At 40.2% G+C, this 25,609-nt stretch overlaps 6 protein-coding genes across 8 annotated transcripts; 2 read left to right on the top strand and 4 right to left on the bottom strand.

The window, feature by feature from the left end:
• Nucleotides 1-177: 177 nt before the first annotated feature.
• LOC6557650 (tubulin polymerization-promoting protein homolog) lies at nucleotides 178-4,307 on the bottom strand. Of its 2 annotated transcripts, none has more exons than XM_001983379.3 (3): nucleotides 4,280-4,307; nucleotides 616-1,021; nucleotides 178-552 (listed from the first exon to the last, which is right to left on the bottom strand). In XM_001983379.3, the coding sequence occupies exons 2-3, from the start codon at nucleotides 1,009-1,011 to the stop codon at nucleotides 370-372; spliced, it is 579 nt and encodes a 192-aa protein (XP_001983415.1). In that variant the 5' UTR covers nucleotides 1,012-1,021; nucleotides 4,280-4,307; the 3' UTR covers nucleotides 178-369. The 2 variants fall into 2 exon arrangements, with proteins under 2 accessions (XP_001983415.1, XP_032591897.1); XM_032736006.1 differs by lacking the exon at nucleotides 4,280-4,307 and adding an exon at nucleotides 1,140-1,205.
• Nucleotides 4,308-4,461: 154 nt separating this feature from the next.
• On the top strand, nucleotides 4,462-10,467 carry LOC6557791. The gene is made up of 3 exons (XM_001983381.3): nucleotides 4,462-4,545; nucleotides 7,612-8,521; nucleotides 9,881-10,467. The coding sequence occupies exons 2-3, from the start codon at nucleotides 7,753-7,755 to the stop codon at nucleotides 10,465-10,467; spliced, it is 1,356 nt and encodes a 451-aa protein (XP_001983417.2). The 5' UTR covers nucleotides 4,462-4,545; nucleotides 7,612-7,752.
• A 160-nt stretch (nucleotides 10,468-10,627) lies between these two features.
• LOC6557922 lies at nucleotides 10,628-11,687 on the bottom strand. The gene has a single exon (XM_001983382.2). The coding sequence runs from the start codon at nucleotides 11,666-11,668 to the stop codon at nucleotides 10,736-10,738; it is 933 nt and encodes a 310-aa protein (XP_001983418.2). The 5' UTR covers nucleotides 11,669-11,687; the 3' UTR covers nucleotides 10,628-10,735.
• A 1,007-nt stretch (nucleotides 11,688-12,694) lies between these two features.
• Nucleotides 12,695-13,858, top strand: LOC6558299 (alcohol dehydrogenase). The gene is made up of 4 exons (XM_001983383.3): nucleotides 12,695-12,848; nucleotides 12,914-13,141; nucleotides 13,263-13,436; nucleotides 13,494-13,858. The coding sequence occupies exons 1-4, from the start codon at nucleotides 12,756-12,758 to the stop codon at nucleotides 13,782-13,784; spliced, it is 786 nt and encodes a 261-aa protein (XP_001983419.1). The 5' UTR covers nucleotides 12,695-12,755; the 3' UTR covers nucleotides 13,785-13,858.
• Nucleotides 13,859-17,844: 3,986 nt separating this feature from the next.
• On the bottom strand, nucleotides 17,845-22,180 carry LOC6557823 (roquin-1). Its single transcript, XM_032736654.1, has 4 exons — nucleotides 22,092-22,180; nucleotides 21,025-21,187; nucleotides 18,530-20,959; nucleotides 17,845-18,475 (listed from the first exon to the last, which is right to left on the bottom strand). The coding sequence occupies exons 2-4, from the start codon at nucleotides 21,184-21,186 to the stop codon at nucleotides 18,158-18,160; spliced, it is 2,910 nt and encodes a 969-aa protein (XP_032592545.1). The 5' UTR covers nucleotide 21,187; nucleotides 22,092-22,180; the 3' UTR covers nucleotides 17,845-18,157.
• Nucleotides 22,181-22,369: 189 nt separating this feature from the next.
• Nucleotides 22,370-25,451, bottom strand: LOC6558608 (1-acyl-sn-glycerol-3-phosphate acyltransferase gamma). Of its 2 annotated transcripts, none has more exons than XM_001983385.2 (5): nucleotides 25,374-25,451; nucleotides 23,895-24,101; nucleotides 23,309-23,844; nucleotides 22,898-23,255; nucleotides 22,370-22,828 (listed from the first exon to the last, which is right to left on the bottom strand). In XM_001983385.2, the coding sequence occupies exons 2-5, from the start codon at nucleotides 24,073-24,075 to the stop codon at nucleotides 22,740-22,742; spliced, it is 1,164 nt and encodes a 387-aa protein (XP_001983421.1). In that variant the 5' UTR covers nucleotides 24,076-24,101; nucleotides 25,374-25,451; the 3' UTR covers nucleotides 22,370-22,739. The 2 variants fall into 2 exon arrangements, with proteins under 2 accessions (XP_001983421.1, XP_032598361.1); XM_032742470.1 differs by lacking the exon at nucleotides 25,374-25,451 and adding an exon at nucleotides 24,466-24,519.
• Nucleotides 25,452-25,609: the final 158 nt, after the last annotated feature.

Raw genomic sequence — 25,609 nt, 5'->3', positions numbered from 1 at the left:
AGTGTATTATTAAAAGTTTGTGCTATGCCTTTGTATATATGTATATATATATATATGTATATACTTTTGTATTTGTCGAGATATATGTATGTGGATGTGTAAACTCTTTTTTGAACTTTTGGGCCGTTTTAAATGTGGAAATGATTAGAAATAAAATTGAAAATAAAACAAAAGATATTTAAATTATGTAAATTTATTTTAAGCACTTAAACACAACTTAGTTTATGTAGCAAGGAAAATGAAAGGAAATACGAAAATAACTAGTGCTACCATTAGAAAAACAGGTAATAAATTAGACACAGATCAGGAAACGAATGAGACAAAACACAGGGATGTTTGTGAGGAGACGTTGCGAGAGCTAATTCTATTTTAATGGGCGCCATCGTAGGTGTCCTTGTGCTGGTAGCCACTCACATAGCCCGATCCATCGACCAGATTGCGTCGTCCAGCAATGCCCTTGCCCTTGCCATCGGCATCAAAGCGCTCCTTATGGGAACCGGTATACTTGCTCGGATCCGTCAGACGATCCACAGCGGCAGCAGCCTTGCCAGCCTATAGGGAAGATTTCACATTATAAATGATATAATGGTTGCACTATATATCACTCTCACTCACCGAAACCTGCTGCACTCCGGGTGCACCACAACCGGCCATTTTCTTCTTGATTTCCGACAGCTCCACTTTTCTCGTTTTGGCCAAATCTTCGAGGAATTTATTGTAGTCGGGGAGCGTCACTTTCATGGCCTTCAGTTTCTTAAAGTGTATGCCGGTGTCGGTGGTGGTGATCTGTTTATCGATCACCTTAGCCTGCTTCATCCACTTATCACTTTGCGATAACGTTATCGACCTGCCGTCCGACTTGATATCACCGAACTTGGAGAACGCCTTGAACTGATCCGAGAAGGTCACCTTCGGTGCGGTCTCCTCCAACGCCAGCTGTGCCAGCTCTGCGGCGGGTGCTTCTCCTGCTGCTGCTGCTGCACTGCTACCATTTTCTGCTGCGTCAGACATGCTGCTCACTCTGCAAATGTTCAAGGTACAAAACACGAATTAAGCATGTGTGTCAAAGTTCATGTTCTATTTTGGGTCTACACGCAATGTCACGGCTTTTAGCCAGGTTCTTTTCTCACTCAGCTCACCTGTGACTTACGACACTGACTAGCATTGTGCTGGGTCTGAAGTGAGTATGGCAATATTTAATTGCTCAAATCTAAACAAAACGCATTTATAACTCTTTACTTTGATACACAGATAGCTTATCGGATCTACGCAGCTAAAATACATTCTCTATTCCGATGATATCATACAGCTATCGCTGACAATAGCAGAACCGAGTGGAATTGAAGCTTTCGCAACTGCCGCTTGCTCGCTAATTAAGTGCGGAAGGTTATGCCGATCTGGCAGCTTTCAAGTGACGCCATATAGCTGCTCTCCCAACTCACTTACCCAAACAATCTTGCTCATTAGCGTCTACATTTGAATTCAAATGAATATTTCGGCAACTATGGGGAAGGCAGGGGCTGGAATCTGTACAGTGATCAGCACCAGCAATTAAAATCATGACAATCGGAAATGTTTTTTTGAATATTAACTAATATTATTGTAATTATTATGCTGACGTTGGTTAGAATTTCCAACCCGGAAGCCTAATATTTAAAGTTTACATTTAAGTATAGAGTTCCAAGGTAAATTCACATTAATTTCTAGCACAACTTTTCTCAGTTAACGGCACCGATCTAAACAGTATATCAATAATTGAGCGTACCGTTTTTTGCCCTCTGGCCCTGTGATGGGGTTAACATGTTAAGCACATCAATTTCGCCAATATATTTCAGTCTTTACAAGCAGCATAAATTGTCGTCATGTTTACATGCTGGTGAGATTTGTAGTTATACAGGCACAAATCGAACATAAACAGTAAATAAAACGTGAGCTTTTATTGGCTCGATCATTAATTATGCGCCAGTTAAGGTATGCGCCAGTTAAGGTATGCACACATATAGTAAGTATATCTGATCGTTGTTGCTGCTGGTAGCTGGGTGCGCATAATTTAAAATGCGATAAGACTCATGACAAAGGGGGAAGGGGGCAGTCAGTTATGGCTGCATACGGATGCCAGGTAATTGAATGCGATGAGCTTGCCGATAAGACTGGATGGGTCAAGGTTGCACTCAGAGTCTCAAAGTCTTCTCTGCACCCATCACATGCAGCGACCCGTGAAGCGTATCAAATGTCATTTTTAATCTAACGAGCCGGTTGCCGGATAGCGGAGGGGGGCTGGCAGGGGCTTAGTTGGTTGTCTAAATCGAATCGGTTATGTCATCGTCAGTACGCGCCACAAATTACGTCGTTGGGGGTTTGGTTTTTGGGTGAGGCATGCTTTAAACCACATTTACAGATGCAATTGTGAAATAAAAATACAAATTAGCTAATCCAAACTAGAATGAATTAACATTAATAATGATTCAGCTAAGTTTGTTTGTTCGTATTAATTCGTACTGATAATGATTAAGCTAAGTTCTTATGTGGTCTTTCTAAAGCGCTTAGGAACTGTTTTTAAATAAAATAGTGTTCATTATTCCATTACTTTTCTGTTGTAGACATATCAGTAGCCCGATTATAAATCTAATTTTTATTTTGCCTATTTTCCTCTTCCCATTAGTTGCAGAAACTTTAATAATAACTTAAGTTGTCTTACTAATGCCAGGTAAACGTCCTCATGTATTAAGATTAGTGGCAATTGTATAGTATCGCTCCATAAATGCCAAGTGTAAAACTAATTACAAGCCACAGCGTGTAATAAGGTTGGTCGGAGCCCTTTTTGCTTCGCTGGTAATTGGAAACCATAAATAAGTATGAACTACAAAGACAAACTCGCAAAATACGGCAAAAGATACTCGCAACAGGCAACACACAACAATTCTCAGACAGTCTGGCCAAGAAACATGACTAAATAAAAAAGAAACAACAACTTCATAATCCGCTTTATGTGTGCCGAACATTAATGAACCTAGACATACAATACATATATAGTACACATATAGATGACTATATACATTGTTTCGTTTTTTTGTTCATTTCACAACATCCGCATCTTGAGCTTTTTTGGCGCAGCGCGCGCCAGTCCAAAATTTAAATTAGATTCTTCCAAAGTTGGAACAAACAATATAAATTCAATTCCAGATATGCCTAAAGTAATAATCATAAAAATCGAGAGAAAAAGAGAGGAAGAGTTGAGAGAGAAAAAGGGAGAAGAACGCGTACTGCAAGTGTTTAATTTAGGTCATATTATGACTGACTGCCTCGATACACAATATACACATTATTTACTGTAATGATAAAAATATTAAATGTTTGCTGCCCCAATGCATAATGTCAGTGTGTGTAAAGCACAAGCTTGAAACAGGAAGCGTAATAACCGACAGAAGGGTGGCGGGACGGGGGAGGAGAGCTAGCTGAGGGGGTTCATACGAACACGCAATACAATACAAAACATTGAGTATGGGGTCAGCTGTGCTTTATGCATGGGCATAGACAAAGACATACACTCAGAGAAAAATTATAAAGTGTTTTGACTGAGATGATATACAGAGAAAGAGATCGAAACAATGTTTCTTAATTCCAGATGAATTTTTAATCGCAAAGGCAGTCAGCATTTTTCTCTCAGTGTAACTAGATATAAGTATTTGTATTTTGCACTGAAATTAAGAACGAACTATCCTTTTAATTCCACATACACTTTTATTTATACATTTGCTCAGCATTTTTCTCTCAGTGTGAATGAGTGTATGCACACTCTCCGAAAGCAGCAGCAGCAGCAGCAGCAGCTTTAGATGACATCACGCTACCTAACCCAAACCTTCGTGGCAGCTGCTCCACAAGGAGCAGGAGCACAGGAACGCGCAAGCGCCGCATACATACAAACGGAAATGGGTAGATTGATGGCGGGGATTGTGGTTGGGGAGAGGGGCTGGAAACTGCGCCTATAACGATGCTACGCATTTAACGCTGAGCTAAACTGGCATTGTTGAGTATAACAAAAAAAAAGGACAAATACGAATGCTATTTTGTATTTTGAAGTAGACAATTGGGTCATGATGCAGCACTTGAAATTCCCGCAGCAGCGAAAGGCATCCTTGGCGCAACTTTTGTTGTCATTGCGATGCTGTCACTTGTGTGAGTGTGTGTGTGTGTGTGTATGTGTATATATATGTGAGTGTGTGGAAGTGTGTAGCACTTGCTGTGCGAAATTTAAAGCTAGAGGCACTTTTAAACTTACATTATTTTTGCTTGTTAAATTAAGTATGAAAAATATTTGTGTATTTTTGAAAAGTTTTTGTAGTGTTTCAATTTCGAGATATTTCTTTTATTTTTTGCCGTTACTGCGCGCGCTTGCCGTCGATGTCGACACTCAACTGTTTGGTCAAATGCGCAGCCAGCGTCGAAAATGGGACCCGCAAGCACAAGCGGCGTATGAGTGATATTTATACAAAGTGCGAATGAGTGAGCTTTTTCTACGAGTGAAATTTGCTAACAGCCAGACCAGTAAGTATTTAAAGCAAAACAGGAATGTATGTAAACCGTAAAGCCACAAAACTGTTGCAGTTAAGAATTGAGCTCATAAATCATGGCCAATAGCTGTCCGCTAACTAAGTTTTGAGCCTCTGGGAACCAGGGCTATACGCATATACTATTTGTATTTTGAAGCGATGACTTCATTTCACAGAAACCGAAAGAAAAAAACACATAGCTGAGAATACACAAATTTATAAATGCCAAAAACACACGCCGAAAGCGAAACTAACAACAAAATCTACTCACTAAAAGAGACGCACAGAAACCATTTATCAAAAAGCGTCGCCAGTTGCCTTATCAACTGAGTTTCACTCAAAATTCCGATTGTTTTGAGTAGAAAAAAGCTCAAACACAGCTGGAAGCTTTAAATAGATGGACAAAGAGAGAGGGAGAAGGGTGCCTATGGTTGGTCAGGGGGGGTGGGAGGTGTTGCAGGCAATTTTTATGAGCGGGTCGCGCGTCAAAACAGCCACAAAACAGAAAACGATGCGTGAAATTTTTTTTGACAACAAACAAAACACAACAAGTGAGAGGCCCAATCAATTCCAATGGGTGAGGAAGAGGGGAGGGAGAATTGTATGGTTGTCATAGGTGGGGTCAACCTATGCTAATCAACTGAATGAGCTCATAATTCGAGAGGGGGCAGGGAGAGCTCTGCAGTTAATTGTATATATTTTCATATGCAAATGACTTTTGTATGGGAGATTCACTTCCCGATTAATATAACCAAAAATAGTTCGTTTGTTGCTCTTTATTTGGGTTAAATGGGTTTTTTGAACCTGACATCAAGAGGAAATTAACTTGCTTCAAATGTACGTTGTGGAAAGGTAGGCAAACTAAATCAAATAACTAAAGTGTGATTACTTAAGCTGCTGTCTAAAAAAACATTCTTGTACTTAATATATCGCACTCAACTCTAAACCCCCTCGGCTGGCCATGATTTATGCGGCCTGTCACTCACATATTTGGCTAGTATTGTGGCCAACATGGCCTGTGGATGGCGTCATGCAAAGGCAAAGAATATGGTAAGCCAGCTCGCTAAGGAATATAAAATATTAAATACCCTTTTGTTGAAGAATAGAAATCACATCTTAACAGTTACCTGTCTAGTATAAACTCAATACTTGAGTACTCATTTCTACTACAACTATATAAATTACAGAGCCACATCTTGTTGATTTCAATTTAAATCAGCAGTAAGCAAAAATCATTCCTACCAAAATTTCAGCTTAAAACCTTAGCTTGGAGTCAAGTTGAAATAGGTTGGCAAGCGTAACACACTCGGTAACAGTACTAAAAAACGTACAGCAAGTGTGAAAATAAAACAAATTAAAAACAAACTCAAACCAGACAGCATAGTCAAGGTGTGTTCGGGGTTTGCGTGAGGTAAGCGATAAGTAATTAGCCTTGAATTTTCTACAACTAATGATGCACAAATCAGGCAACGACAAGCCACGATAAACACAAATAGTTTGGAGTCCAGGCACAGTTTGCAGTCCAGTGCTGGAATTTGTAAAGCAAACAACTCGTTGTTGGAATTTAAAGTGACTTTTCAACAACAGCAACAACTAACTGGCTAACAAGATCATTAAGGTTTCCATTCTGGCAAATGATGTCCACTGCTCTGTATTGGTCTTTGATTAAGAACAAGTGCGGGGCGGGCAGGAAAAGCTACATTCAAGATATATACACAGAGAGAGAGAGCAAGATGTGGACATTAAAATGCACTTATCAGTGCAGCTGGCGAGCTTGGAGCTTGGAGCCTGGAGCCTGGATTATGTAGTCGTAAATAGACAGAGTCAAGGGCAAGCACTTTTGGCCAGGCCAACAACTATATTTGACCACAGCGCTATCAATCCTAATCAGACGCTCGATTTCTGCACCGATGCTTGGCCAGCGATAAGCTAAAAATAAACCAAATACATTTTAGCTGGAATCCATTTGGGGAATTGAATCAAGGCCTTGAAGCCAGCCAACAGAGCTCTGGAAAAATGTGGCCCTTGGCCTTCACTCACCTTGAAATGCCGTTGCGAGCAGTCGCAAACAATTCGCCACGCACATCGCATCTTAAATCAGTTGCAGTTGCAACAGTTGTTGTTGAAGTTGAAGTTCAGTTGCAACTGCAGTTCAAAACGGCCACAAAACTGCCACTTGAATGAACAACATCAGACAATGATTTAAAGTGTTCGACTAGTAAATTCCCTGCTAAGATTTGATCAGAGATATATTTCATTTTGCAGATTAAAAGAAAGTAAATATAAATACGTATTATTTAAAATATTGGCTGTAATTTTGAGTGAATATTATATAAAAATGTTGGGCATCTTTAAAAAAATCTATCAGAATTAATCTAACGGAGAAAATAATATAGCTTGGAGCTAACTTTCTGATCTGTTTGGACACAGTTAGGGAAGTTTGATAACTTGGAACATATTATTTTATTTACACAACTTCTTCTTAGCCCCAAAAATGTGCTACAGGGTATATCAATTGAATATCGTTTACATAGCGTGTCTCACTCAAAGCGCTCCTCTGCAGTTCCTGGTCATGGCCTTGATCTTACATCCTCCTCCCAGTCGCTCTGTTATTCAGCTCTACTGCACAGCATGTGATAAGAAGTTCTTTGAGTGTTGCTTTGCAGATAAATTGTATCCACATACTAAACCAATTGCAATCATTAAGCCACAAGCCTGCCACAAGCCACAAGCCTGCCACAAGCCACATGCAACAATAAAGCCAAATTGACGCATCAATTGATGCTGCAATGAGCGAAGAAGAAGTCTGTTAACGACGACAACGTTGCAAGTGGACTGCAACTGGCAGCTTCTCTGACCTCTGCTCATTACGGTTAAGAACTAAATGGGGTAAGGTGCACTAATGCAGGGCAGTGTTGCCAATAAAATGGTAGTTTTAGCAAGGAATAATGTAGAAAAAGAAACATAAAATAAATATTAGAAAAGACTTTTTACAACAATATACGCCAACTGAGGAGCTTCCTACTGATGAAATATCTAAACTAACCCTTTCAAAAAACAGCTAGAGTTGGCTAGAAAAAGGCTGCAGCGTCAACACTGTGGCAACATTTGCTGTCTAGCAGCAGAACACAAACTAGAACCTGTAACGGCATCGTCTTGTAGAAGGGCTAGAGTATAAAAGGACGCTGATCAATCCAACCAAATGCAGAACCAACCAACGAGGCGAGAGCCACAGACTGAATCCAATTCGAACTTCAACTGCAACTCCATTTTGAAATTCAGAATGCGATTCCTCTCGCTGGCTGTGGCTGCTTTGACTTGGCTGACTTTGGCCAATGGTCTTGCACTGTACACAAACTATCCGTATGTGTATACGACGCAGGGAACGGCACTGGTGACGCCGACGCAACGACAGTATTTGTCGCAGGATGCACTGGGTCACTATGCCTACGGCTATGCCGAGCCGCATTCCAGCAAGCAGGAGGTGCGCAGCCTGGACGGAATCACACGTGGCAGCTACAGTTATCGCGATGCGGCCGGAAAACTCCAAAGAGTCGATTATACGGCGGATGCTGCTGGTTTCCATGTGACTGCCACCAATTTGCCGATTTCAGCCAGAAGCATTGACGCAGCCGCTCAACAGCAACCAGCTGATTCCGTTGAAGTGGCCGCCGCTCGTCAAACTCACTTGGCGGCTCACGAGGCCACACGACTCCTTCTCAAGCAAGCTCAACAGCAATCCAATCCGGACGAGCAGCAAATCGATAAGGAACTGCAAAGTCCCGTTGAAGATACAGCCGAGGTCGCTGCTGCCAAATCGAATCATCTGAAGCGTGTCGCCGCCGAGCAGCTGCGCAATGAGCTGCTCAGCGGAAGATCTGCCCCAGTTGGACGCAGCAGCCATGTCATTCTGCCCGTGCACTCCGTCTACGGCTATACGGTTCCACGCTACTACAACTCCGGAATCTATTATTGAAACAGCATTTTTATGAACTTTCATTGAGCTAATAAAGAGATTTGAGACTAAATAAATATTTGACATGGATGTATTAATGGGTCAAGTTACTCATCAGCTATGAAGTAAATATGGAATATAAATAAATATACAAAATCTGTAGAGTACTTCTTAAAACTTAGATTTGGTCCTGGAAAAGAAAAGATACGAATAAGAGAATATGAGGGTTTAACTTATCTCGCCACAGATCCAGTATTAGACTAGGGAATCTTCGGTATTATTTGTAACAATAGCTAAATCTTTTCGTCATTTATTACCAGAGTAGATAAGGAATAGAAATATAAATCAGATTGGTAATCGTATTAAAGTTATGATTGCTGCGATAAACAATTATACACAATAAAATGATATGAGCGTTAAAATGACCCCATTCTAAGATAATAATCTAAGATAATAACAATAATAGATGATATATCCACAGCCAATCATTTGTTGCCTAAAATAGAAAGTAACCAATTTCAACAATTTACTTAAAAGTTTCAGCTATTTCAGTCCTCTCTCTGAGAAGGAATAGTTCAACGTTTCCACTTTATCTCTACTCTCACCTCTACTGCTTCGTTTAGTGGTTATTGCAAACGGGAAAAGTATGTTTCCGATATGATCGACTGTATTTAACTCAATTCCTGTTGGTAGCTGACAACAACAACAGCAGCAACAACAACAGCAACAACAACAGCAGCAACATATCATAATCGCATGGCGATTTTTGATTTCAATTAAATTTAATAGCGGCAACAAGGCAGCATATCAAAAGGTAGCAACATATAAACAACATACAACAAAATATGCATGCTGCGAATGTTGCTTGGTTCCTTGACCTAAGGACGGCGGCCTGATTAAGTTCTTGGATGCGCTCTTTTTTGGGGACCCCGTCTCTGACAGATGAAAACAAATTGCGGCTTTTGTGTACGAATTTATGCGCAACTTGTTGAAATCGACCAAAAATATTTATGTACAAACAGAGCAAGAGGAAGAGCGAGTTCAGCAACAAAAAACAACAACAACAACTACGACAACAAACAGGGAATATGAAAGTAAACCGGACGACCTTCCCGAGAACGCACGATATTGCAAATATTTTTTGGCAATTGTGGACTCCTTTTTTTTTTGTTGGTCAGGCGCTTTGTATAAAAAGCAGAACCGGCAGCAAGGGTCCCAACAGAGTTCTCTAGAGCGAGTACTAGTCCACGACACTAGCAGCGCCAACAAAATTAAAGCACAGCTGAAAACCACAAACAAAAACAAAAAACAATGCAAATGCAGCAGCAATTCAATTTATATCTCTGCCTGCTGATTGCACCACTGGCAACTGCAGCGCTGCTGGAATATGGAGCCCCACCGCCAGCCGGCACCATTACCCAATATCACACACAGGATGAGCATGGTCAGTATGCCTATGGCTATACAGCGCCACTCTACTCCAAGCACGAGACACGCACTGCGGATGGCGTGACTCACGGATCCTATTCCTATGTGGATGCCAGGGGAGAACAGCAGACGGTCAACTACAAAGCGGATGTGGATGGATTTCGTGTGATCGCCAGCAGTCTGCAGCAGCAACCCAACGAGGAGACGCCCGAGGTTGCCGCTCTGCGTGCCCAGCACTTGGCTGCCCATGCTGAGGCCAAGCTGCGACTGGCTGGCGGTGCAAATCTAAACCCGGTACAAGATACTCCCGAAGTGGCCGCTGCCAAAGTTGCCTTCTTCAAGCGCTTCGAGGCGGAGAAACTGCGCAATCAGCAACTCAGCAAGACGACAAAGACAAAGACGATTCTGCCCAGTCGCACCATCCTGTCGCAACCACTATATGTGCTGAAGCCCGCCAGTGGTTTCATAATCAAGTACAACACCCTGCTGCAGACAAGCTCATCACCATACCGTGAATACCTTCCCTTGGCTTGATTGAGTATCACTTTCTCTACTCTTTCCATTTGTTTGTTTCAGTTTGTGTTAAGCAATAAATGATGAAATCGGAAGTCAGAGTTACTTTTCACGAGGAAAGATAGGGTTGATGGGAAAGCTGGCCTTTTATCTCCCCCTTAAAGTCGCAAAAGTACAGTGATTAGGCACTATGGTGCACAGAATGCATTTATTCTTATGACTACTATGTTCAACTGAATTCCACAATGTACAACAGGGTCAATCGATCTTTAGGGGCACTCCTCTCCTTCTAGTTTCGTTTGCTTAAGAGCAGACTGCGACTGAGGGCCACTGGACGCAGAGTTCTTAGTTCGGTGGGCGTGGTCACGCTGTACCTCGCACTGGGCGAGGTGTAAGCGTAATAGGCGCTAACAGGCACACGCAGCTCCTGGCTACCGCTGGCCGAGCGATCCTGCAGATCACTTAGTTTGAGATAGCGACTGGAACTGAGATCGGTCAGGGAATAAACAGTGCGCATACTCAGATCGTTGGCATCATTGGTCAACTGTAAACTCTGCTCAGGAGCGGGAGCTTGCTGCTGCTGCTCACTAGCTGAAGGCTGATCCTGATTCCGATCCCGAATTTCTTCATTGTTCTCTGCTGCTGAATCCTTCTTGTTCTCCTCATCTGAATTGCGATTCTCCAGGCCACGCTGTCGCTGCTCAAGCATGGAAGTCAGCTCTGCACGCACTCTCTCCAGGATGTCTGCATCCTCATCACTCAGGGGCTTCTCATCCTGCGGTTGCTCCTGCCGCTGCTCCGCTTGTGCTGTCTGCTCGCGCTGCTCCTGGTCCCGTGCCTCCTGTATGGCGCTGAGATGAGCCTGACGCGCCTCTTCAACCTCTGCCGTATCCGTCACTGGCAGCGGTGGCTTATTGTCATCGACGGGTGCTTTAGGCAGATTACTGGCCTCCGCCTTGAATCCCTGGCCACCACCTGCCTCATACTTGACCGTCTGCAGTTTCCCGTTGGCATCCACATACGAGTAGAAGCCACGCGAGGAGCCATCGTGTGTTGTGTACTCTGCTCTCGCTGCATTCTCATCGCTATAGCCGTAGGAGTAAAATCCGCGTGCCGTATCCTTTTCTTCATATCCCTGTCTCAGTGGAGTGGCGCGCGAGATGCTTATGATGGGTCTTGAGCTGGCTGCAACAGCGATGCTCCACAATCCGGCGCTGGCCATGAACCAAATGAAGCACTGCATCCTGGGCAAGTAGTAGTTGATGTTAGCTGTGAGCTTGAACTGATGCTGCAGTTGCTCTATGTTGGTTATTTATACCACCCACTGTCTTGGTCCACTGGTAACTCAAGGCGGCAGTCTGCGCAATGACCTCCAAAACGCGTCAAGCGGCGTTTCAGTTTACAATAACCACCAACCAGCTTTGGATGTTGTAATAGTGAACTTAATATTGATATTGGTTGCACATGGATATGGATACGGCTCGAGCCAACGATCACTGATATTGCGCAATTAGACCACGCACTTGCAAGCAGACAGCGTAGGGCTTCTCAATTTTATAAACAAATTCAAAACAAAACTTTGAGGAAGCTGCAAAAAACTTATTCAAGCCAAATAGCAACATTTTACAAATATGCAACAAATATGCAAAAAAAAAAAAAAAACAAATAAAAGTTCTCAGCATATCGCACTTTAACTATCAAATATTAATTTAATTTAGTTTTAGGGAAATTTCTTTATAAAAGATAGCAAGTATTCGGAGCAAAAGTCATTAACATTAGATTAACGCATAGTAATGCTTACTTGTCAAACTCGTTCGGCTAACATATCTTATCGTCATTGTTTAGCTTCGAAAAAGAGCAACTACATAAATAAAAGCAATTGTAAACAAATAAAAATACTTCAATTAGATGTGCTCGACTAGAAGTTGCTCTGTATGTGAAATAAATTATTAAATATACTTAAATAGAAGATATGTGAGTTGCTTCTTAATGGAACTCAACTTTCGAATACCCAAACAGAAACAGAATAAAAAACACAGACTGATAAATTTGATGCTAATGAGAATGTTAATCAAATATGGGTACGCTTTTTGGGGTCACTATCTGAGACAAGGGTATAAGTCCAGCTGATAAGTGTGTGGCAACACGAACTGATAAGCAGTTTCTGTTTCATTTTCAGTTTCAGTTAAAGAGAGCAATGCACCAGCGACCAGAGATCAGTTGAAAAACAATCGTCGAGGCGAGAACAGGCTGAGTGTCAAAGCAAATTTCGAAATTCAAGTGAATCGTTTGTCGACTGCTAATTGAAAATGGATTTGGCTGGCAAAAATGTGGTTTACCTCGGTAGCTTTGGTGGAATTGGCCAAAAGGCGTGCGCCGAGCTGCTCGGACGTAAGATAAAAGTATGTTTCCACATGTGGCCAAGACGAATTGTTGATTTTTTAAGTTAATAGCTGCTTCTTAATAGGCGTTGGCTGTCTTTGACTTGACGCTTAATGAGCAACTCTTGACGACTTGGCAAACCCAATACCCAAATACTGAGATCTTCTACCAGAAATTGGACATAACCCAAAAGTCGGAGATTGAGGCGGCATATAAAGCAGCTGGTGCGCGATTGGGACACTTTGATCTGGTCGTCAATGGAATAGGCCTGATAAACGATCAGCTTGTGGAGCTGACCATACAAATCAATTTGGTGGGTATATTACATGCAAAAAAAAAAATATATTTTAATATTTTATGTAAAGAGTAATGTTTTGTTTGTTTGCCTGCACATTTCATATAGTAAATTTAACAATTATATTTTCTACTTACAGCTAGGCGTTATCCAGAGCTGCCTGATAGCGTTGCAGTACATGGACAAGGCCCAGGGTGGTAAGGGTGGCCTCATCGTAAACTTCTCATCCATAGCTGGCATCGAGCCAGCTTCAACCGTGGCCATCTACTCGGCGGCCAAGCATGGTGTCACCGCATTTACACGTGGATTATCGGTAGGTGATGCTAAAAAACCAATTCCAATTGCGTCTTATGCTACTTCTAACTTCCAGAATCCTGGTTACTATGAGAACACTGGCGTTGGCTTTATAACCATCTGTCCCGGCTTCACGGATACGCCACTGTTGGATGGTTTGACTGAGAAGAGCACCTTGAAATATGACATTCCAGTGAAGCGTCTAATGAATCTGGTGAAGCGTCAGACCGCCCAGGAATGTGCCACAAATCTAGTCAAGGTCATTGAGCAGGGCCAAAACGGTTCCGTTTGGTTGTTAGATCTGGGCGAGATGACACAGATCGAGATGCCCGTCATGTGGAAGCCGGTGCTAACCAAACCTGTGTAATTGCTTCTATATGCAATCATTTGTTAAATATGTTAATTTTATTCAAATAAAGTTATGGAATTGTTGGAATGGAACTAGTCGTTAATTGTATTTGTTAATTATGCCACCTTTTTGTCCCTTTCTTACCTGCTATCCCTTTTGTTGTCTACTACAAACCGCATCTACTCGTCTAACTTTGATTAAAACCACAAGAATTTTTACGAGTGATTGTGCTAAGATGACATTAGCTTGCATTAAGATTAATGACATTTGCTTAAACTTGAGATTGATGTAAGATGAAAAAGATTAAGAACTTTCATCTTGTTTTAACCAATCCACCTTTTTACATTGGAAAAATATAGTGCCACCAAATGAGTTCAATAACCTTTATTTAGAATTCTCACACACACATTAAATTGTTAGTTTTTGCTCAATTTCTAATACATTTAGAATGATTTTTTTTTTGTTTTGTTTTGTTTTTGTTTTTTTTTTAAGAAAATTCAGCACACAAAAATAGTACACACATAATTGAGTAGTTTTTTGCTAACATTTTTACAGACTGCCACTCAAAACAGTTATAAACAGGACAAATATATCTGCCAGATACAGATATAGTATTCGAAACAATATTTGTATTAAGATCGAGTGATTATTATGCTAGTAATGTGTATGAACTGTGTGTTTAGTCTGTGTGTGTGTGTGTGTAAACATTAGTAGTTAGTTAAGATTATTATAATAATAATAAGTACATATCTATGGAAATATAAAGACATTTGTTTGTTTGTTTCCCATTAAACTGGGAGTAGTTCATATGTTAACTGTAAATTTCACATCATCACAATTTAAGAATCTCCAACTTATAACACAAATCATCAACTTCTTAGCTGAATTAGCTGAATATCTTCTCCTTCTTCTTATTATTTTTTGTACATATTCAAATACGTTCGAGTGGACATTATGTATTTTTTTTTGAGGGGGGGGACCTATTTGTAGAGTTGGATTGTGCCAAAGACAATGTTGTTTAAAATGGATTAGTTTGAAAAATGTTCCGTTTCTTTAATTGGTATTATTTTGTATTGTCCTCGCCCTAACACATTTGATGCGTTAAGTTGGAAGAGATATATATATATATTTTTATTTTTAGTATGTTTATTTGAATATTAAACTATTGTAAGTCACTTGGCCAATTAAAAAAGCGCCTGATTGCAGCTACTTTAGAAGCACTTGTTGTGAGTATAGTTGCTGTATATATTGCGGTATATATATGTATATCTGATGTATCTATTACACACAGAGATTGCCTGTTAACTATTGCCAAATTTAGATATATATATATATATATATGTAAGTACTATAGTATATATATATTCATAATTTATGAACGTCACTAACCCTAGTCACAAGGAACAGAAGCGTCTATCAAATACGTAGGCCAATGTCTATATATATAGATATATACACGTATTCATACATATATATATATCTGAAGTATAAGTACTATATAACTTTAGGTGAGAAACTGTCTCTCAGAACATTATGTCGATTGTCCATAACTAGTAGTTACCGTTTTACTTAACCATTTTGTTAACTTTCGGGTGGTTTTTCGTTTTTGTTTCTTTGTTTGTTGGGTGGTGGTATCATTTAAGTTTCTATGTTCCAATTTGCTACGAATATATATCGGCCTTGATATGTTGCACACATTGAAGATATATAACACATATCTATATATATATATCATATAGCTTAACTTACCAAATTATAAGAAAAACATTTAAAATTCAATTGATAAAATTTATTGGCAAAATAAAATAAATAAAATTGTGTTTTGTTTTTTTTTTTTTTGGGAGGGTTAACAGAAATTGAAAATTGCTTAAAAAATAACATTTAGTAATAATACAAAAAATAGGTGTAATTAATATAATACATATAATATATGTATAAATTTAAATAGTATGAAAATGTCGACTTTTTTGATTTGCTCTTGGATACCGTGCACTCAATCCGCAATCTGAAACGAGCCTCTGTTTCCAAATTATTTAAATAATATATGTTCAAAAATGATTGCAAAACTCAAATCAACAACACAGGCTGCTATGATGAACCCATTGGGTTTAAACTAAAAACTGCACCACAATTGTCCAGCTATCTTAAGTACCCAAAAGGTTTGGCGCTTGCGGATTAAAGGGATTGACACTAAATGACATAATGAGTGGGCGTTTGGTACTTGAGATAAACTCTACTAAATCGGATAACGAACGTTACAAAATACATATTACAAATCTCAATCGTTTTCTTCTTTCTTTTTCTCATCATCGAATCGTTTCGCATCGTTTCTCTATCGATAATCAGTTTTCAGTATTTCATTCGCTTAAGTATACATATTACATACATACATTATATAGGAAATACATACATAGGTACATATTCATCATCATCTTCACCATTTTGCAATATACATACGATATACCATTTACAAAATAAATATACATATGTATGTATTGCTTTCATTAACTAAAACAGAACAAACTCTGTTTTATTTTTTTCTTTCTTTTTGTTTTTCGCATGTTTCCCATTAACAACTGAGAAAATTAAATTTACATAAGGTATTTTTTGTTCTTTTTTTTCTTATTTCTTTTGTTTTGTAATTTTTAGTCAACGGTTTAACAACACATTCATTTTCAATGAAGATCCCATATCAATCCGCTCAGATCGGATCAGATCAGTGGCAAATTTTCCATCTCTTTTATTTTTCTTTTCTTTTCTTTTTTTGTCTAATTAATGATAGTAGGTATGATAGGTTCTTGACTTTTGACTTAATTATTATATATATAAATCCTTGTTAGGTTAGCGTTAGAATCAAAGTCTTCAAGCAAAAAATATTGGGGTATCATCTGATATTAATATATAATATTAATATATCAATTAAAATATAAACGCATGTATTACATACGTAGTAGAGTGTAGTATATAGTATATATACATTAGTAATGCATGTATATTTATAAATACATATACATATTGTAGGGCTATATATATATATATATAGATACATATATATGTATTCTGCAAGTATGACATCGCTTCTCACAGTCAACGAGTACAACGTAAAGGGACATGATTTTAATTTATTTTCAATAAATTTAATAATATAGTACAATAGTTAACAACATCGCACAATAGCGTTATTAAAATTTCTTTAAGAAATATAAACATTCATCCACATACACATATATATAAATTATCAAACGTATGCGGGTCCCCCCAGGTGCGGGCCTCACTTTACCCCCACAACTTTCTAGAACATACATATATATATATATATATGTTATATATATTTTCATCATCATCAACTTCCTCACTTTTAGGTGTATATATAAAAATAGCGTTTCGATTTGAAATACATAGTTAATAATTTAAAAAAAATCTAAAATAAACAAAAAAATATATATTGTAATAATAATAATCATAATAAACACAAATATTATTGTTTGTTTAGCTTTCAAAGAGGAGCAGCAGTTAACATTTTACATTCCGTACAAAATCACGATCTGGCGAGACTACATACATTATCAGCATTATGCAGTGTTTTTGTTTTCTGTTGGGTCCTTACAATTACTGATGGTTAATTAGCATTTTGGCATTCGATTCTAGTGCAATAAATCTTTACCCATTATCGTTTACAAGTCGAGTGCTCTCTAATCTAGGGGACCCCCTCTATACCAGTTTCGGACGTTGTGTGAACTTTTCCTGAAGATCGCTTAATTTTTTATTATTTTTTTATTTATTATTTTTTAATTTTATATTTTTTAGTGGGAGCAACTACCCGACACCTTGTGGATATAATTAATTATTGATTCATTAGATAGCAAATTGAATATCTACGATCTAGAGCTAGTGTTATTGTTGTTTCTTGTTTGTTGTTGTTGTGCTAATATTTAGACATCAAGTATATTCTATACGAGTAGTTTCAATTTGACTTTGAATAAAACATAGCACGGACTATATCTAAGTTCGGTTGGCCCGAACCCTCAATTCATATATATATATATATATATATATATATATATATGTATATATGCGGCATACATTAGTTATATATAAAGAGCTTGACAACACTTTACAGAGACAATTATATAATAAATTCTAGTTTCCCCAAAACCCAAATTTGTGTTTTTTTTTCTTCTCTTTTTTACTTGTTTTTTTCTACTTCTTGTGATCGAAACACGATTCCAATCGTTTAACTATTTGCTATATGTATTAGTTAATTGAAAATTCTAGAATTTTAAGCTGTGTGTGTGCGGTGTACAAACCTCGAAACGTGTCCCTCTCATCGAGAGAGATCTGTTGTAAAATGATTGCATTATGTTTCCACTCCTCCCAAGACTCCAACTATTCTAATCCAGCTTAATGCCACTGTCATCCGGATTCGAGCCGACCTCAACAATGTCGACCAGTTTCTTTTCCAGCTCGATCATCATGCCGCTATCGATGCCACCATCAAAACTGTCCTCGGACAGCAACACTGGCTTCCTTTCCATCATATGCAGCTGTTGCTGCTGCTGCTGTTGCTGCTGCTGATGCTGTTGCTGCTGCTGATGCTGTTGCTGTTGATGCTTCAGTCTTTCCGGTTCGCTGACGCTGCTGCTGCTCCAATAATTGCTAGACGCATTTGTCGGATCGCTGTTCCAAATGAACTCACGTGCAGTAGGATTCTGTGAAGGATTCCAATGAGAAGCTACTCTTTGACTTTCAGTGCTAATACTTACCTTATTGGCATTGGCATTGGGATTGTGCTCATTGTGGTCCGGCTTGAAGCCTGCCGCATAACTGGTGAGCTTATCGACGAGAAATTCGCTATTATTCTTGATGGCATCGTTCTCCATGAGCCAGGAGTTTTGCCAATTGTTGCTCGTGGAGCGTTTGGGGCAAATGGGGCCGTAGCGACTATGGTTGGTGGAACCAGTGGGCATATCAAAAGTCGTTGCATCGTCGTCCAATATGGAGTCGGAACGCACAAAGTTAGCGGACTCTGTTTTGTTGTTGGGATTATTCCAGAATAAAAGTGATGTATTGCTATTATTATTGTTGCTATGATTGTTGCTGCTACTGTTATTGTTGCCACTGTTGTTGTTGCCACTATGGTTGTTGTTGTGGTTGTGATTGTGATTGCTGGGTCTATAGAGCGGCGTTGAGTTCTCGCTCAGCGGCTTGACCATATCGAGGTCAATGTTAACATTACTCGGCGGTTTCTTTTCATAAAATGAGGTATCAGCTGTTGCGGTTAAAATGGTCGACATGCTGCTGCGACCGGGATTCTTGCTGGACGGCGCTAGAGAGCCAGGCGACGGCATGTATGTGTGCTCCCAATGATGCGCCAGTTTGCCGGGCAGCTGCTGCTGCTCGGCATTGGAGAATGACGAATGGTAAACATCCGCTGGAAGCATGCTGATGAAGCTCTTATTGTGATTGATGCTGCTGCTGCTGTTGCTGCTGTGGTTGTTGTTGCTGCTGTGGTTGTTGTTGCTGTTGTGGTTGCTGTTGCTGTAGTTCGGTGGGTTGCGTTGTGGTGGCGGCGGATTCCGTTGAAAGCCGTAGCGTTGTTCATAGTGAACCGATTGGCCAGGTGGTGGTGGTGGTTGCGCCACCAGTAATCCGTTGAGCTGCTGCTGCTGCTGGTGCTGGCGTGCTATGGGACTGGCATGTGGATGCATCAGCGGATGCACCACGCCACCACTGGGCGATAGATTATGTGGCTGTAGATTGCAGTTGGGCTCCAGGTAGCCACCACGAGGTGGTGCTGTGGCTGGTGGAATCGCTTGCATGAAGCGCATGGGCGATATGGGCATCATGGCCGATGGACCGGCATGTGTAATCACATCGGGCAGTGGCTTCGCTCCCTTCGCGCCCTGTGGAGGAATGCTTGGCATGCCGGCCATTGCCATGGGCGACTTAATGTGCTTGCCACGGTTGCGGGCGCGATAGCGTTCGACCTCCTCCTGGGAGTGGGCAAAGGTGCAGCTGGCGCCACGCGGACAGACGCGTCGATGGTTGAGATCGCGGCACAGGCTAATCTTATACTTGGTGTTGTTATTGGCAGCGGCTGCGGCACCACCACCACCACCGCCACCCGCGGAGCCGCTATCCTGTGGCTTGCGTATACCATGATGCTGCAGGAAGAGGACGAGACCCATGACAGCATTGCGTACAGCGTCCAGCGCCTTGGCGACATCGTCCCACGGTGCAATCTCCACGCCCGGATCAATGCTCGCCAAATACTGCAGATGGGTGTGAAGCAGTGCCAGCTTGGCGGGATCACTGGTCCGCTGCAGTGCTATGACCAACTCCTGTACGGATTGGGCAAATGCCGATGGGGTCTGCAGTTTGTCAATGATGCTTTGCATGTGGGATTTGTGCGCAATGTCGCCGTACAGCAGCGACGACCATTGTTCGGGTGCAATGCGCAAGCCCGCCTCGGTGGCAATCTGAACGATTTGGGCGTCGTGTTCGCGACGCAATGCATCATAGGTGCGAAACTCCTCCTTGAGTTGCATCAGCGATGAGTCCGCCTCACGCTTGGACACCTTAAAGCAGCTGGCCCGATACAGCAGCTGCACCACATGCCCAATGCTCGTCTTGGACGCTTGAGGAAAATGTGGCTCCAATCGTTGCACCACAAACATGACCAGGACTTTGCGCGAAAGTGCCGAACCCTCTTCGAGAGCGAGCAGCACCAGCTTGAGCACCTCCTCCTGCATGGCGGGCCCAAGGAATTGGCAGCCTCGAGTGCGCACCGCTGCCCACAGATTCGAGCTGAGCTGCTGTGGATTCTGATGCTGCAGTATTAGTTCGGTGACGGTGCGTTCGCCCAGGGATCGAGCGGCACGCAAGGCACGCACCCGACCCTCCTCCTCCATTAGCTGACAGTTGACCAGTGCCACGAGCTTTCGTTGCATGGGACGCGTCAGCAGATTGCTGCTGTTCTGATTTAAAAACGAACGCAAATGCAACGCCAGCTCCTCGATGCATTTCTTCCCCAGCTTGTAGCATTTCAGTTGTTCTGCCAGCAATTTTTTAACACTCGGCGCCAGATCGGCCAGCTCCGATTCCTTGCCAGTCCCAACAGCACCTCCATTGCCCACCAGCTGCAGCAGCGCATAATTAATGGGCAAACTATCGATATCCGTCACAATAAGTGTCTGCATTTTGTAAATACAATCTTTTGTAAGATTTCTTAATTAGTTTGATTTAAAAGTTGACTCACCTGATCGTAGGGACATTGGCGGTTGTAGAGCGTTGTCAGACAGGGCCGGCATATTGTGTGGCCACAGCCCAGGCTAATGGGCACACGCTGGCTGCCATCAAACTCATTGCAGCAGATGGGACAGTTCAGAAAGTCTGTCCATGAGGGCGCCTGAATCGGCATGCTGCAAAAACCAAACCACAAATATATAACATTTCAACCTACAGATTTCGACTATATTTCAGACTATACATATTTAACGTATCATAAGAAAATGCGTGAGTATAAGTTCTTCATCAGCACTTTGATGTCATAATACACAAAGGGTATTAAGCTTCGGCTGAAGCGGAACCACAAACTAATATTTCTAGTTTTACGATTAACGATTACTGCACCGATACCCCACCGATATCTCACCGATACCCCAACAACGTCAGCTGTCGTTCCACAGTACGTACACACACACGCGCATACATATACATATATAGCTGTATACATACATATGTATGTTGCTGCTCTGTGACTGTGCGTATGTGTGTGTTTGCCACATACCTATATATACACACACACACATATATGCATATTTGAGCATATGCAAGAATTCAGTTTAAAAATCACTTCCTTGACAAACTCGCATGGAGTAACAAATCACTTTTCACTATACACACACACAGACAAACACACGCATATACATGCACTTGTAAAAAGTAAATGTATTAATGGTCGCAGTTATATAGCAACTTATATATATATATGTATATACAACAATGGAGAGAAATTTTGAAGGTAGTTCAACGTCATCAGCTCCCCGTCTGCTTTCTTTTTCTTCTTCTAATACAAAGCGATTTTTTTGTTGCCCGTTACCAGTGTTTCTCTATGCATATATATATATATAGATATATAGATATCTGTATTAGATGGTCCTTGAGCCTACGCAGAAGGAGAGGCGCCCGAGCCCCCGTTCCCAAAAATGACATGACAAAATTGGCAAAACTGGAGGCTGTGTTACGTTTCACTTTTCACTTTGCACTATGCTTTTGGCTGCTGCATGCAGCATCATTTGCTTTGTACAGTTAATTGGAACTCACCTTCAAATTGCACATATTATTGCATTAAATTAGAGGTACGAAGTTTCTTGTAATTTTCATTTGGCGTTTTATAAAAAATGGGGAGTAGAACTGGAAAACTATCGATAATTATGTTAGTCGATGCAGTCTCTGGTTGAGCGGTTTGCATGGCGACAGCTCTAGGAAAACTATCGATAGTATCGACTAGTCGATGCCTGGTCAGCTGATTTACATTAAAATGTAATCATTTTTTAAACAGAACTTAAATATATATGCATGAACAAAAAAAAACAAATGGCTTTAACTTTTAAATATTTATTGCATATTTATTATACATTTTAACGTTTTGTAGTGTCTAGTGTGCGGTCCTATTAATTTATTTAAATGTAAACTGACCAAACCGATAACATAATCCCATCTTATAGCCGAAAAAGTGAAACAAAAGCATAAAATCAATTTGTAGCAAAAAACTTGGAGAAAAGGACAGCTGATAAAAACAATCAGGCAGCATCCTAAATTAAAAGTTATTTGTATATATAAGTATAGATGTATAATAATTGTGAGATTATCAGCTTGGCTCATTGACTAAAGGAGTTTCGTTAACAAACAACGAATATATATATATATATATATATATTTATATAAATATATTATATATCATCCAAAAATTTAATTTGTGCTCGCTTTTGCTTTCGCTCCATAATTCGATGCTTTACTGATCCTTGTACTATTTATTGCGGCACCCATTAGCCAATAGACTGTAAAGGAAAATAAGGAAATTATATGATTCATCTGATTATTGATTATTTGTTTTTGTTTTGACATACAGAAACCAAGGATGCACAAGGCTGTTATCAGGCCAAACCAATTGCCCGCCAGCAGCGATGTGATCAGGTAATAGAAGATGCACGACAGCGAATATGTCGCCCAGCCCGCAAAGTTGAGCAGACTGCTGAGACGTGGTTCATAGATTTTGTACGGCACCTCCTTGATGCCCGAGTTCTTAAAGAAACTGCCCGTCTCATAGAAGCTATCGATTATGCGATCCTTCTCAACGAACAACTGTTGCAGCCACTCCGCCGCCTCCTTATCGCCCTCCGGCACCTGCTCGATGGGAATGCGTCGCATCAGCATATAAGGCTCAACGCCTTTGCCATTCAGCAGCGATAACATTGTGGGAGGTACCTAAAGAGAGATTAGAGTTAAGATTTGAAGAAAAAGATTGTCAAATTGGAAACCTTTTCGTCGCTTTTAAATGCCAGGTTGATGTCATAGATGACTGGACAGATGCCACGCACTGTGGGTATGCTGGCGGTGAATCCCTTAGAGCGTGGTATCAAATGATGCTTGAGTGGTGTCATGCCCCGCTCCTGGGCAAACTTAACGGATGCCTCGTGTTTCGCTGGCGTGAAACGGGTGCCCTCCGCATTAAGCAGCAGCCACGTTGGATCGGGATATGAGTAGACGACCTTTAGCTGCTTGGCAATAATCTCCTTATCCTTATCGAAGTCACGATTGAGGAACACAAACTCGGCTAGCCACCAGGCCCAGCCCATGCATGGCACATATCTGATTGCCTTTTTCGCATACGCCTTGCAATTGCCGAGAACGCCCAGCTTATCGCAAATCATCCAGCCAGCCAACCAATCAATTTCATATTTGTGATTCATCAGAAGCAGCACATGCTCCTTGCCGGCATATTTCTTCTCATCCTCCGCATCCATATAGACACGCATCTTGCAGCCCGCATACCAATCGGCAACAAAAACAAGTTCTGCAAATGCAAAGTTAATACAGTGAATAATATAATCGATTATTACTTACGGCAGTAGAAGGAGTAGCATAGGTAGTACATTAATTTGCGGAATAGGACCTTGTTGAATGGCTTGAGGAAGATGTGCAGCAGCAGTTGGGCAAAATTGACGGTCAAACCGCTCGTAAAGAACGTGATGGCAATGCATAGATGGATCAGTCTCAGTTTCTTTAGCTCCGCCAGCGTAATCATCTTGACTCGCTTTGTAAATGTATATCCTTGAAAGGGAAGAAGGAATTTTTAATATGTATATAACAATAAAATCTAGTAATATATCTATATACCCTTGAAAAGGGAATTATGTAATTTGATTATTTACTTTGATGATTATATAAGATATAATATATATACATACTAATAATACTAATATATTTATTCTTGAAAAGAGATGAGCGAGTTTTGGCTATTTATTTTTCAGGTATATAATAATAATAATACTATCTAGTGATGTATATATACTTGACAGGGGATCATTTATTTTCATGCTTAATATATTGAAGTTAGAATCAAAGTACCTAGTCATATTTTATTTCTATAGTTATATGTATATAATATAATCGTAGTTATAAGTTAGAATCTTACTGCGTCTAGTAAAGAATTTCGGTTTCTAAGCAAACTGGCTTGTTTGGCGGACAGGGAACTTCTGATTCGATTGCGAATAATCAAATTCTAATCAATATTCGAGAAACAGAAGCCCGGCAACAAAAGCATTAAAACAAAGCCAATAACTTCCAAAGGCCAATTGAATCCAAATAAAAAAAAAAACTTTGCTTTATCTGACTAGACTTTTATACGCAGGCAGATAAGTTATAGATGTATATTTACGGTTATTTTAGGCAGGCAATCTGAAATGCAATTGCTATACTGATTGCTCTGTACATGCAGATAAGTTATTTATATGTATATGTATATAGTTAGTCAGGGCAGGCAAGCAATAATGCAGTTGCCATAAAGATTATTTTGTAGTTTATTATATTATTATTTTAATTCATTTTTTATTTGCTCGTGAACTGGCCAAAGTCCGTAGCCAGTGAGTCCGACTCACTTTTAATTGCCCAATGGAATATATATAAAATATATAACACACACACACGTAGTATCTATTCACACATATTTAGCACATATTCAGATACAAAAAAAGACTGGGAAAGCGTTTGTGTGTGTGTGTGTTTTGTTGAGTGCGTGTGTGTGCGTGTTTGTGTGAGATTGTTTTGCCAACGTAATTTATCTTGGCGTAATTATTATTAGAAGCAATTTTGTTGTCGCATTGCTTAATGCGGTTCAATGAACGGAAGCTGCTAACGCTTATCAATTTATTTATCTAGTTAATATTGATGAAGGTCCAAGTAACATAAATATACACAAATACATATATACACCCTTTGTTATATACTTTACTTATTTCTTGACACCACTATATATATATATATATATATATATATATATAAATATATACAACGATATAAAAATGTGCACGCGGCACAAATTACCTTTGGCAACGTTTTTTGTGCGATTCGTTTGTGTTTTTTTAGTTTTTGTTTTTTTTTATTTACTATAGTTGTTTTCGCGGACCAAGCGCTGCAAAAGCAATCGTCATAACTATCGGCTGTACTGAAACCAAGCCTATCGATTAAACACATGTATATGCAGCCGTTAGTGCAGCCCTGGCTTATGCCTATTTGGCTCAACAGCTGATCTGCATATACTATATAAATGGCGGCAAAAT

Source organism: Drosophila grimshawi, unplaced genomic scaffold (genome assembly GCF_018153295.1).
Source record: "Drosophila grimshawi isolate 15287-2541.00 unplaced genomic scaffold, ASM1815329v1 contig_44, whole genome shotgun sequence".
Lineage (NCBI taxonomy): Eukaryota > Metazoa > Arthropoda > Insecta > Diptera > Drosophilidae > Drosophila > Drosophila grimshawi.
This window is presented reverse-complemented; position numbering and strand designations above follow the sequence as displayed.

What these genes read in the sequence shown, in the direction of transcription:
- LOC6558608 (XM_001983385.2), bottom strand. Translation starts at nt 24,075, where the DNA reads ATGATTACGCTGGCGGAGCTAAAGAAACTGAGACTGATCCATCTATGC. An exon ending in CATTTAAAAGCGACGAAAAG is followed by an intron (nt 23,256 to 23,308) that starts GTTTCCAATTTG and finishes ATCTCTCTTTAG; the next exon opens with GTACCTCCCACAATGTTATC. An exon ending in CTTGTGCATCCTTGGTTTCT is followed by an intron (nt 22,829 to 22,897) that starts GTATGTCAAAAC and finishes TTTCCTTTACAG; the next exon opens with TCTATTGGCTAATGGGTGCC.
- LOC6557791 (XM_001983381.3), top strand. Translation starts at nt 7,753, where the DNA reads ATGCAGAACCAACCAACGAGGCGAGAGCCACAGACTGAATCCAATTCG. An exon ending in CTACAACTCCGGAATCTATT is followed by an intron (nt 8,522 to 9,880) that starts ATTGAAACAGCA and finishes TGGCAACTGCAG; the next exon opens with CGCTGCTGGAATATGGAGCC.
- LOC6558299 (XM_001983383.3), top strand. Translation starts at nt 12,756, where the DNA reads ATGGATTTGGCTGGCAAAAATGTGGTTTACCTCGGTAGCTTTGGTGGA. An exon ending in TGCTCGGACGTAAGATAAAA is followed by an intron (nt 12,849 to 12,913) that starts GTATGTTTCCAC and finishes GCTTCTTAATAG; the next exon opens with GCGTTGGCTGTCTTTGACTT. An exon ending in TGACCATACAAATCAATTTG is followed by an intron (nt 13,142 to 13,262) that starts GTGGGTATATTA and finishes TTCTACTTACAG; the next exon opens with CTAGGCGTTATCCAGAGCTG.
- LOC6557922 (XM_001983382.2), bottom strand. Translation starts at nt 11,668, where the DNA reads ATGGCCAGCGCCGGATTGTGGAGCATCGCTGTTGCAGCCAGCTCAAGA.
- LOC6557650 (XM_032736006.1), bottom strand. Translation starts at nt 1,165, where the DNA reads ATGCTAGTCAGTGTCGTAAGTCACAG. An exon ending in GTCAGTGTCGTAAGTCACAG is followed by an intron (nt 1,022 to 1,139) that starts GTGAGCTGAGTG and finishes GAACATTTGCAG; the next exon opens with AGTGAGCAGCATGTCTGACG. An exon ending in CCGGAGTGCAGCAGGTTTCG is followed by an intron (nt 553 to 615) that starts GTGAGTGAGAGT and finishes TCTTCCCTATAG; the next exon opens with GCTGGCAAGGCTGCTGCCGC.
- LOC6557823 (XM_032736654.1), bottom strand. Translation starts at nt 21,186, where the DNA reads ATGCCGATTCAGGCGCCCTCATGGACAGACTTTCTGAACTGTCCCATC. An exon ending in GCCAATGTCCCTACGATCAG is followed by an intron (nt 20,960 to 21,024) that starts GTGAGTCAACTT and finishes TACAAAATGCAG; the next exon opens with ACACTTATTGTGACGGATAT. An exon ending in CCAATGCCAATGCCAATAAG is followed by an intron (nt 18,476 to 18,529) that starts GTAAGTATTAGC and finishes AATCCTTCACAG; the next exon opens with AATCCTACTGCACGTGAGTT.